Source organism: Cryptotermes secundus, unplaced genomic scaffold, assembly GCF_002891405.2.
Source record: "Cryptotermes secundus unplaced genomic scaffold, Csec_1.0 scaffold1182, whole genome shotgun sequence".
NCBI classification, from domain to species: Eukaryota; Metazoa; Arthropoda; class Insecta; order Blattodea; family Kalotermitidae; genus Cryptotermes; species Cryptotermes secundus.
In genome coordinates this window covers 465554-478571 of record NW_019737098.1, presented here as the reverse complement: position 1 = coordinate 478571, position 13018 = coordinate 465554, and the positions used below count along the sequence as shown (strand labels likewise).

The 13018-nt window shown below is 38.4% G+C and overlaps 1 protein-coding gene across 1 annotated transcript in view; it reads left to right on the top strand.

The window, feature by feature from the left end:
- The window catches only part of LOC111870216 (UBX domain-containing protein 4), a 27835-nt gene that overhangs the window by 6969 nt on the left and 7848 nt on the right, over positions 1-13018 (top strand). Inside the window, exons 4-9 of the mRNA XM_033753717.1 lie at positions 3031-3264; positions 4337-4498; positions 7199-7290; positions 7782-7951; positions 10147-10257; positions 11792-11914. Coding sequence (XP_033609608.1) covers positions 3031-3264; positions 4337-4498; positions 7199-7290; positions 7782-7951; positions 10147-10257; positions 11792-11914 — 892 coding nt within the window. The remainder of the gene's footprint in view (positions 1-3030; positions 3265-4336; positions 4499-7198; positions 7291-7781; positions 7952-10146; positions 10258-11791; positions 11915-13018) is intronic.

The following is a 13018-nucleotide window of genomic DNA, read 5'->3' as shown; positions in this document are numbered from 1 at the left end:
AAACTTTGACCGGGGTTACACACTTGTTGATTACAAAATACATATTAAAACTGGCAGGAATATGTGGATTCTGTAATGTTAATAATGTACGTAACATCAAACTAACTTGTGAGTGACGGAAAGCCATAAAAGTGAAGTACAAAATACTCGCTCGCCATGTCATAATTGTCCTTAGGTTTCCAAGCAGTATACATAACACATGACTGGCGAGCGATGACGTAACGTGCTGACTGCGCGTTCTGGTATGAGCCAACTACATAAGCACGGCTAGGGAGTATCATCGCACTCAAGGACAAACATAGATAAGGGCTCTCAGCTGAGAGGTACAGCGAGGTACAGTGCTTGGACCTGCCAGAAGACCACACTTTTCTTGGGCCATTATCTCCGTAACCGTTCAACTTTGGACATAGGTGTTTTGGGTTATATCGGCATACTTTAACATAAGGAACACCCTCCCGGAGTTTGGCACATTCCTCCTGGGACACCCTGTATAGGGTATCTGGCATCAGAATGCAGATTTCCCCCACTGCTTCTTTACTGTACTTGTTTATGGTTCTGTGATGTGAAATATATATGTTATTGAGTAGTTTCAAACACAAAGGGAAACAACAAGAAGAAGTTCTGGAAAGAACTAATCACCTACTTTCCTTTGATACAACGGGAACCCCATAGAAAAGGACATGTATAACAATTCTTCTGTTGGTGTGTGTGTATTCATTGCCATGGTAATGTTTCTACCAAGCCCTTGCCTAGCAATGATAATGGGATACACACACAGACACACAGACTGATGGGAGGAATTTGTGAAGTACACCAATGAGGTGACGTAGGTGCTGTGATATAGATACCAAGTTTCATAAAGATTGGTTCAGGCATTCAGAAGCTGATGGGGCAGGGTGGATACTCAGAGACAGACAGCATGGTGATCTCAGAAACCCACTTTTATTTTTTAAAACTAAGGAATGTATGTTAAAAATGGACTAAGCTGCCATAACTAAATGTTTGTTTCTGACATATGATGTTACTAAGGGATGTGCTTCCTGTCCAAGAACATTGGGTGGGTAGTCTGAAATTATTGGCATAAGTGGTATCTTTTGTCCAAGACTGGTGTTCAGAAAGCCTTCTCAGAAGTTTGCAGATAATAACCTGAATTGGTATAGAAGTACCCTCACAACATAGTATATTACTTTTCACACTGACGACATGGTCAAACTGGTGAAAGGACAGGAAGGAAAAGGAAAAATAGGGAACTTGGTTGCTAGTCTATAATTGCAAAAGATTTTACTTGGTATATTGTTTTTTGAAACATATTCTTTCATATTTATTGCAAATTTAAATGTGTGAAGATAAAAACAAGGCAACAATTGTTAGGCAGTAACATCCACAGATCCTGAATGATTGTAACTGATGCTTTGGTTTTGTAGTTCGGGTTGAGATGAGGTGTGTCATAAACCAGGATATGAATTTATGGCTGAAGGTGAAGCAAAGAGTCTTGATGATGTGCATCAGTAAAAGTTCCATCTCAAGCTTTGATCATACCACTTAATAATAAGTGCAGGAGTTGAGGTGGATCACCTGTCAAGATGTGCACATGCACTGCTGCTGAAGTTTCCAGATTTCCTTACTCTCCCTAACATTGGAAATTGCCTAGTTCACTCTCAGATGCACAGGAATAGTCAAAAAAGATTCCATACATAAAACAGTGACCACTAGCCTGAAGTGAGTTAGTCTGCACTTATGCATAGAAGCAAGGTGGGGTTTGTGTGTGGTAAGACAGTGTGATGAGGGACAGATGCCCAGTGAAGGTAAACTACGCACAAAGGAACACAGCTTGAACACCTCAACATGAAAATAGCATGAGTGAAGTGAATATGTACATTCTCAAATAAAGACAACGTGCAATAATAGGATGTAAATATATTGACATATGAGTTCATGCAGAGCAGAGATTTCAGTCAGGTAACACTTGCCTGATGGCCTCCCCTCTCAGCTACTCTCAGGCAGCTACAACAATAATAGTCTGGGAACGTTCTGATACATCTCATATAGCTGTAAGTGTACACCTTTTAAAAATATATTGTTGCAGAGTCTTTTGTATCTTGTGCCATACCAAGAAGATGAATCATCCCAACATTCTGAAGGATTTACAGCCTCCTCCTTCAAGGTTGAAGTAAAGTAAAATTTAATACCGGCAGGTTTATATATGAAGAGAAACCAGTCACAAATTTTAATTGGTACAGCACAATGGAAAGTCATTGGTCAGTATTTTGTGACTATGGTGAAGTACAAATGGTTACCCATCCATATCATGACCAGGATCAGTTTTGTAGCCCTTTGTATGTGAATTCTCATGGATGGGTCTACACGTGTATTTTACCACAGTCACATGTACGAAATGCTGATAAGTCTGTTCTCATGACCACATTTTAGACCAACAAATTCTCCTCATATTTTTGTGATTTCATTTTTCTCTGGGGTAGGTTTATATATATTGTCACATGTACAGGGTTGTGTGACTAATAATTGTGGGCTCTAGATTTGATGATTTGATTTCTTTTCCATCTCTATTATAATCACAGTTGATTATAACAGTTCACACATTGAGCTCCTTCTTGACAATGAATCTCTCACTGTATTTCTTCCGTTTCTCAGACTGGTCTCTAGTCTTCAGCTGCTCAGTACAACTGACTCCTGCGAATCCTTTTATGACCCAGTGCAGACTGCAGACAGAACACATACTTGAACTGTTCATCTGTTGCCATGGTAATGCATTGACCAGTAACGGTCTATTTCGCGTTGCCACAAGAACATGCTCAGCAGATGGTCATATTGTGGCTTTCGAACATGATATCACAATATCACTTTCTCACTTCTTGTTGAGTTCAACAGGTTTTTACTTTATGCATTATGGACAAAGATGTACCAGTTGGATATATTCCTTCACAGAAGCTTGCTGGGTATATGCCTCATTGTTGTAATAATTGTTGATTTCGGGCATAATTTCACTTGTTTATAATAACATTTCTTTTTTTTATGTGGGAGAAGTAACAAAATTTTGCTTGCTCATCTGTAAAACATGTTGCATCATTAAACAAATAAGTTCCTTAATGTGTAACTTAGATCATCTGGTACCTGTCCCATCCTTGTTCTTTATTGGTGGAAATGGGGTGCCCCTGGAAGTAGTGGCTGGAGAAGTGAACGAGCCTGAATTGCTTCGTAGAATCACTTTAGTTTTGGAAAAAAGTGGGAAAGCTGTGTCACCAGGTAAGATATAAATTGCTTACCGACAGCTAATTTGAAAACTTAATTTCAGTGCAGTGAAGAGAAACTCAAGAAGATACTGAGTGAACTTGACTTGGTTCATCCTGGTCCGTCACATTAGCAGTAGTGTATAATGACTCATAGCACTGTCCAGTGTGATTGATCTATAAAAGTTATATTTCAGTACTTCATTTTCCTTAACACATTTCAGTCGGGTTGACCATAAAAGTTATACCTTGTAACGTTTATATATTAATGACATTGTAATAGTGGTTTTCTAAATGTTGATCATGTCTTTCTGAAGATGGTCAACCCGACTGAAACATATGAAGGAAAATGAAATATTGAAATACAGCTTCTATAAATCAATCACACTGGACAGTGCTGTGAGTCATTATATAATAATACTGAGTGAAATGTATCAAATTTCATGTAGAGTATGTTGTTATCTTAGTTAACATACTATATACATATTTTCCTTAATAGTACCATGTTAATTTAAAGTGCATTCAATGAAAATAATAGTAAAATTTATTCAAACAACACATATGTTCCATGTACATGGAAATTCCTGTTTAATGAATCTGTGGAGGAATGAATTTTCTTACACTCCCTAATCAGTAATATCACATTAATTTCTAAAATGATTACTGACATATGAAGTAGACACTTAAAATACCTAAGCTGATAATAAAAACAACCGTGATGCCACAAGTGTGATTTTTGAGCATTTTCAACACATGCCATCACTCGCTGAAAATCGTGGTTGTGCTGTAACAATTTCTGGGAGAGAGAAAACAAGAATTTCAGTTGTTGTTTTGACCACAGTTACACTGAACTGAGACGTTTCCCCCGTGTGTAATTAAGCAAGATGACATATGGTGGAAGGGAGACCACGAGACCAAGAAGACAGTCGTGGTAGGAAGTGCACAAAAATCTCAACTGGTTTCCCAACCCAAGTGAATGGGACATTAGGTTTAAATACCAAAATACAGAGTTTTATAATGAAGGTCTTTGTTATAATATTTAGCATTTAGTCACAATTTGCTTCATCAGAAATATTCTCTATCTGCAGAAGACAAAGCTGCAGTGGCAGAAACACAGGAAACCAAACAGGACTCTCCAAAAGCCACCCCTCATGAAACAGGAAGCTTTATTGTAGGTGCATCATCATCCAAAGAAGAAGCAACAGAAGTTAAAAACATGAATGAGGATCAAATCCAAGTAGCAGCTAATGGTGAGATTCATCTTCTGTATCCTGTTCTTAGCAGCTCCTCCCCTCTTATCCCTACTGTCTACTAATGCTTGGTCATGATCACTGCATTTATCCCTGGTTAAATTGTTGCGTTCACTGTGTTCCCCAGATGGACTGGTATGTCCAAGCTTATCTTTCAACAAGAAAAACCTGAATCTCCAGAATAACAAGTATTTAATAACACCCAAACCTCAATTCATGACGTACAGTAACAGTAAAAAAAAAACAAGACTCAAACCATTACTTCAGTACTTCAAATATGCATTTATAACAAAACTATACCTTCAGCTAACTTGTTCGGTCCAGACTGAAAACCAGAAAAAACACATAAAGTAACCACATGGAGCTGTCTACCTATCCCAAACATAGGAAATGGCCAAAACCCACGTAATGTTTGCGAGTCAACCAAGATCACAATGTTGCCCCATTATATGGTCATACAGCAACACTAAATGGGGCAATACCAAACAAAAACTCATATTACAACATCCCCAAATGAAAAAACGTACATACAGTTGCAATAAGGAGGTTCCTTGCCCTCATGAATCATTGCAGCTGGACATGTGAAATTTGGTATGTAGGTCATTTACATGCCTAACCCTTTCCGGTTATAGCATTGTGACAAATTTCCTCAGCCAGGACATCAGGGGTATTTAAATGCTGTTGAATGTCTGTAAAATTAGGAAAATTATTACATGTTTTGGGTAATAATTTAAACAATGTACAATTTTATGTCAGGAATAAAAAAACAACACTTTTGGATAGATCAGTCTTCTTTCTTTCATTTACATATAACTTTGGCCGTGCCATAGCTCAAGCGGTTAGTCGCTGGCTTCCCACCGCGGCGGCCCAGGTTCAATCCCAGGTCTGGTCAAGTGGGATTTGTGGTGGACAAAGTGGCGCTGGGGTGGGTTTTCTCCGAGTACTTCGGTTTCCCCTGCTAATCTTCATTCCACCAAATTCTCCATCATAATCACCCGGGGCGGTCTGCACTAGGCCAATCAGTGTCCGCTGTGCTGAGTGGACCCAGTTGGACTCCACCCCCCACTAAGTGAATTTAAAAAAAAAAAATTGCATATAACTTTTAATATAATGTTATGTGTCGGGTATATGTCACGTGACAAATAACTTCACGCTGTTTTGGATCTAATGAATTTATTGCACTTTCGTTCTCACATTTACACAGTTTAAAATTTTACAAGTACTGCCATCTGCAGTATCACAATTACGTCTTCTGCTGTAGTCCTTGCCATGCACTCAATACAACCCGACTCGGCAACTGCTCAATTGCAACTGCACTCAGCGACTTCACGATCCACACTGTGTCGCTCCTGATCACACACTCTGCTCACGTATTGCTCAGCTGGCTTTTTATACTGTTCCCTGTTGCCTTGTGTTACCAGCAGTGTCCCCTGTTACGTCACTGCGGGGAGGGGGAGGGAGTGTTGACTGGTCTGTTACCGTAGCAGCGGCAGTTGCTCTGATGCTGTTACATCACTGCTGGATGGGGGGGGGGTGTTTACCGAGTGTTGGGCCATCCCCGTCACAATAAGATATGCCACAGGTCTTGATTTACCAGCTGTTATGTAAGAGGATGCACAAGTGATAACGCTCAATGTCATGGGGAAATTGTTACATTTTCTGTTACCACTTCATTCCATTTGCACCCTCATATAATAACGTTTTTAACATTAAAAAAAATTATGGGAAGAGTATGGCATAATGAAATATTTCTTGTCTCTATTATACATTGTTTTCTGAACTTGTTGGGCATTCCCAGAATTCTATACAGTCTTGTTGTATTGAAGCAAATACACTCGTAATACTTTAAGGACAGATGGCATCCATCCATAGATTGTATTACTGTGTAGATTTTGGTGAAATACTAAATCATTTTAGTCAAAGTGAAAGTCACATTGCAACTGACTCTCAGTCAGTCAGTAAGTCTGGGTGTTGAGGCCCATGTGGGGCTCATGACCAGATATTTATTACTCTTTGACAGTTACGGTCTTGTTTTTGTGGGGTGCCCTCTCTGACAGTAGGAGGGGTCTGTCTTTTGTGTATGCTCCTGGTCCTTGCCAGCATAGTCTTTCTTGTGTCCAAGTCCCTTGGGACTCCATGACCATATTTTACTGTCTCAGATTTGAGACTTCCCTTTTCGTCACCTCCTATGACTCACAGGGTTATGGTGGAGGTATTCGACCCTGCCTCCACACACTTCTCTCAGCTGCCTATATAATGGTCTGAACTAATTTTTCTGTTTACTGCAGTTGTGGTCCATTGGATTGGGACATCATGTAGTTTTGTGGGTGGATACTGACATTTCAGAGGAACATGCTCCCTTGTAGTTTGTAGGTTCAGAAATGGGTTTTGTTGCAGGGGGAAGTTACAAGGAGACTGATTTATGTTTGTAAATGCTTACCGACTCAAATATAATTAAGTTTAATAAATACTACATGTACAAAAGTTTTTTAAAAATGGGTTCCTCTTTTTTTTAGAGTATCATATAATGTTGTTATAGAGGTGTTACTGGTCTTTAAAAGACACGAGCTCTTAAAATAACAGTAATACTTCAAAATATGTCATGTGGTCTCCTCAGCATTTATTTTTTCAGACGTCTTCATTGTTTTTATCTTTGTCAGTGAAAACTTTAATGTTCACAATAATTGCTAAATATTTCAGCTGTCACAGGATTGACTCCAGAAGAAAAGATAGAACGAGCCAAAGAATTGATAGAGAAGAAACGGAAACAGAAAGAGGAAGAAGAAGAACAGGTAAAAAAAATTAAGATTACATTCTCAAATGAAGACCTATGATAGAGCTGCATGAATCTAAACTAGATTAATGGATCCAGACATCTTATTTGTTCATTTACTCAAGTACATTATGAAGTCAACATCCAAAGACTGTATTTCTTCACAGTCTTCATCAGTTCATTTGATGTGCTTCTGTAAAGCATCAGTTAGGCTGAAGTAGGATGTTATATTTGTGTTAAGAAGGTGTTAGCTTGGCCCTATGCCACTTATAGTGCCATTTGTTCCTTTCTTTTACCAGTGTTGTCTCACCTGTAGTGGAGCCAGCCTCCATGCTTTACTTGTAAATCAGTTTATGACAACAGTAGTCATGTCCTGCTGCTTTGGCTGTAGACACAAAGGGATTCAGAATGTTCTTTTGACATTAGTAGGTGAAGTAATTTGCAAAAGGTTTTATTTGGACAATGCATTCCCAAGAACATGCAGTAAATTATTTTAATTCATTCATTTAGACTCAACAGCAGAAGGAAATTGAGCGTCGTAAAGTGGGGCAGGAAGTTCAGAAACTGCGTAGGTGGCAACAGGATCAGGAATTAAAACAACTCAAGGAGGAAAGGCAGAAGGAGAAAGCGGAAGAGGCCGCAGCTAGGGAGCGAATTCTCAAGCAGATAGCTCAAGACAGGTAAAGTTTTCTGGAATTGGGCAGAATGTAGTTTCATTCAAATGTAAATAGAATAAATGTGCTGATATGTAATGTTGGAAGAACATTTTTTTGGTAATGGCCAGCCAAAGAAGTACGCAGTTGATTGGTAATAGCAGTCTGTGAAATGATAACCATTATTAAGAAGAATAAGCTACTGTGTTCAGATAGTTGTGTTCTGGGTTTGAGGCACCATGTAGTGTTGTGGGTGCTTTGTTTCAAAGGAACCTGCCAACTCCATCTTGACATCATAACCCAAAGTCAAAATAAACCTTCATTGCCATGAAAACTGCAGATCTCACATAGGCTACAATAGCCAATTTTATTTTTTGGGGTACCTTTGTCCAGTACATAAAAATTTGCATGTGCAGGCAATAGAATAAAGTGTTGTATATACTGAGCATGTTCAGTCACATGATGCAGAGTGTTTACATCTGAGCAGAGTGAAATTAATAGAAGTGCGGGATGATACATGAATGAATGAATGAATGAATGTATAAGGGGTGGGACTTCTCGGCCCTTGCACCACAACCTACAGTGGTCTATTGTACTTGAGGATGATACTAAGAAGGAGCTGTGGAATTTATGCTTTTGATCTAGTGTTGATGGAATAACAAAATCAAGATTGATGTGACTGGTGCATGTGGAGGAGAATTGGCCTTTTTTGGGTGGGAAAAGAATATTGTAACATGTTTTGTTTACTGAAGACACTGTTGACAATCCAAGTTGACCTACAAGTCGTGGCTACAGTTAATTATGACACTGTTACGGGTTTGCACACTTTACAACCGTACACAATAATCTCTTCACTCTCTCTTCAGTGGTCTTCACGTATTTATAATGTGAGAGCTATACAAGTGTCACTGAATTACAAACTCCCAGTACCTTCTCAGTTATCACAAATTATCACTGATTATCACACATAAACTCTTCTAATCACGCGTCCGGTTCTTCTTCTTCCACGGCTGCTGTACTTCAACTGAACTTGTGACGTCTTCTTCACGTTCACAGTTCACTCGCTACAGCTGAACTTGGCGGCTGCTAGACTTCCACTTGCTCCTTGGGTATTCCAGTTTCTCTTATAAACCCTCAGCCGGACAGCGGAAAATGCACCTCGCTTCACTATTGCATAATCATCATGTCTACTGAGTGCCTAGCAGTGGTCACTGCTCGGACTCACATGTTGCGTGATGTTACAGCCTAATGGGAGGAATGTTTATCAAGCATTGTGTAGTTACGGAATGAGTGGGGTGTGTGACGTCACTCGCACTTTCTGTTGTGCAATCCAAGCGTTCACAGAGTTGTCACCTAGCAATGCACCCATACAGTCCGCAACTCTCACGTTGCGCATGTGCCCTGAGGCCTCTGTGGCTCAACAGTTCCTGCATAGCGCAAATACATCACAATATGTATTTGATAGATATTGAATAGCTTTTATATGTAACTGATTTGGAAGAAGATGCAGTTGGACTTGATAGATGCTATACTGATGGAGGCGATGACATGTTCGAGACACAAAAATAAATGAAATAACCATACAAACAAACAAGAACAACAATAAATATTCTTTCTACAGTTTAACTCTTCTATAGATGTAAATGAGGGACTGAAATTATTACACTTTCGTTCTTGAAAAATTTATCCACGGAGAGTTGACGTTCAGTAACTTTTGTGGTAAGGGAGCTTCAGTACTGTGGCCTCCAAATTCCTAAATCCTGCACAAAATTACTTTTTAAAGTGGAGGCATGTTGAACACATTGTTTTTTGCCAGTGACTGCAATCACTGTGCAAACTCATTCAAAGCTGTGAGCTGCGTTCACCATAGTAACACAGATACTTGAAGAGACATGGCAGACATTTGCACTGTGCTGTGAAGTCTGCCACGTTCAACAATATGGGAATGTAGAGGACTAAACAAAACTCCATGATTGTATCAGTATTCTGTAATTTTTTTCATTTCTAATGCAGTGATTTATCTGTAATGTCTAATTTTGAATGTGTACTTACAAGAGATTCTCTCTGTATGTAAAATGGAATGTGACATGAATGTGCTAATCTACTCTTTTTCTTTCCCTCCTGATTTTATAAGTCTTATATGATAACGTACTCAAGGAACAAAAGTATTGTAGCATTTGTGTGTAACCAACTAAAGAAGCAATTTGTGCTGCTTTATTCAGAGCTGAAAGGGCCTTAAGATCCACTGCAGAACAGGAAGCAGCCAGGAAACAAGCAGAAGGGGAACTCAGGAGACAATCAGAACAGTGCGCTAGAGATGTTGCTGCCCACTGGTGAGAAACATCAGAGACTCATCTTCCTTTTTTAGCCCTCCAAACTTCTTGGCACAAATATTTATTAGACAGTGGTACAGTGATGTAGAATCCATCACATAATTTGATCAGAATTCGAAATGTAGCTGGATAAATAAAATTTTGTAAGTTTATCACAAATGTTATAATTTCTCTAAGACAGGAATAAAAAGTAAAATTTTATAAAAATCTTTATAGTGTTATATGTTAACAATTTTAAAGTTAGCCCTTGCAGGTTTTATGTAAGTTATTCCTGCTTAGAATCTTACATTGTAATACACTGGGATGTGTTCACTGTCACATTTTCTTGTTTGTAGTTCACTCTTCTTGGGTGGTATTTGTTGAAATATACCTCTTGAACATTAGGTGAGAATGTAGGGAACCCTGTGTGAAAGAACTACGACCTTTTAAAGCCATACTCTTATATTCTTAGTTTATTTAACAGTGCTTTCAATAGCTCTGATTTTATAGCATCATGTGACAGAAGAATTAATGTATAATGAATTGTAAAGAATTCATGAAGAAGTAATTGTGGGTGTTGTCCTGGTGTTATGCTTGGAGGGAACAAAGAAGACCATGAAAATTCTCAGTTGAGATAGTTAATCTCTGGCCCAGGATTTGAATTTGGGACTTCCCAGGTATGAACTTGGAGTGTTAACAACCCAACAGCAACCTTCAATTGATTTTAAGGACAATTTTATCAGTTCTTTTATTTAATGTTTAATTATGATGAATTATACAGTAAGCTTAATTGTCCATTATTAAATACTCTAAATGCAGTTCTTCCTTCCACCTTTTCTTTGATCATTGAAGGAATGTTTTATGATGTCATTACAAGCCTGTCTAAATTACCAGAAACCAAAAGAATTGCATACATAGTGACAGTATTTCAGATGCTAAAGATGAATTAACAGGTATGCATGTGTCAGGTGGCATAATGCTGGTAGTGATATCATCATAAATGATGATGACAGTATAGAAAGACCCTTTGTCGTAAATGTTGAACAGAGGGTTAGTAATGCTAGCTGGGAGATTGGCCATCCAATTATCCAAGATTTTATGAAGTTCAGTATTATGCCTAGATGTAAAGCTTCAGTAGGAAGTGAATCTGAAACAATGTTACACTGAGGAAAGCGACAGGAAAGGTATCAGAGCTGCCACCTGAAATTTATATGTGAACTGTTTCATGTGTGAAATAGAAGAGCAATGCACTAAACTTATATTTGTTGGAAAAATGAAAATTGGCAATTTTCTTATGCATGTTTATGATCCAGCTGTTTTAATTACTTCATTTTTACTTCCCCAGGTTCAGTTTTGACTCACCACTGTGATTCATTATGTGAAGTCTTTAATTTTATATTCAATCCATGGACATGAAATATCACTGAACATTTCTAACATATTTTAAAGACAGAATAAAGAGAACATGTTTATATAATTTGGCTGGCTTCTTTCAAGTTTAAGAACAGTAGGCATGTCAAGGTCTCTTCTTAACTTACATTTTGCTTCCTTGCAGTGACATGGCACGTATACAGTTTCGCCTCCCAGATGGATCTTCACATTCCCATAATTTTGGAGTAACAACCACTCTGGGTGAAGTAAGGTCATATGTAGCCACACAACTCAGCTTTCCATTTAGGTAAGTATGTATAAAAGAACCTATGAAGCGCGTACCAAATGATAGGTAGGAAAGTTGATGGCAAACATTACTTTATGTTTTCTCAATTTGTTAAATTTTTTCAAGTTGATTATCCTCTTACCATTTTAATTCCCAGAAACTCTGCTGCTGGCTTACTTTGTAGCCTGAACATTTCTTGCACTACACAGACAGCAATATTTTACTGTGAAGAAATGACTAGCAAATGATCTACAGACATCAAAAAAGTAAATGTAGGCACTATCTAGCGACACAGTTGAGGCGTACGTGCACAAAATTTGTTTTGAAATAGAAACATCTTGTGTTGTCACAGCATGTTCCTACCACTGGACAAAGCAATGGTAGCAGCAAACCTTGGAAATGGGAAGAAAAGTGTTCATTCATTTATTTCTTCTTTGTTTGACAACTAGTAAATTTGCAGTCTGTAAATGAATCTATTTGATTCTGTCAGGAAAATAATTATTATAATAATTAGAAAGTTTTGGGAGCAACTTATTGCCTATTTTCCTTAGATATGACACGAACCACATGGAAAATGACACATCCAATAATTCTTTTATTTTTGCATATGTGTTCACTGCTGTGGTAAAGTTTTTACCAAGGATACACAGACCAATGGGAAGTATTTATGAAGTATGCTGATGAGATGGGCTTAGAAACCATGATATATGAGGGACAGTCAAATGAAAACGGGTCAGAAGACAAAACATATTAAAGAACATTTCTTACCTCAAAAGTAATCTCCAAAACTGTTAATACATTTATCCCACTGGGAGATAAGACGGTCAGTCCCATCCTTGAAAAAGCTTGTGGGCTGTCTAAGGAACAACAGCTTTACCCAGCCACACACGTCTTCGTCTGATGCAAACTGATGTCCACAAATATCTCTCTTCAGGTCTCCAGATATGTGAAAATCAAATGGGGAGAGATCTGGGCTGTAGGGGGGATGTTGAAGCACTTCCCAACCAACTCTCTAGCATATTCCTCACAGTTGGCGGTGTGGGGGCGCGCATTATCATGAAGAAGGGTAATGCCGTTCAGTAGCATTCCAGGGCGTTTTGACTGTATGGCACGTCTCAGTTTCTA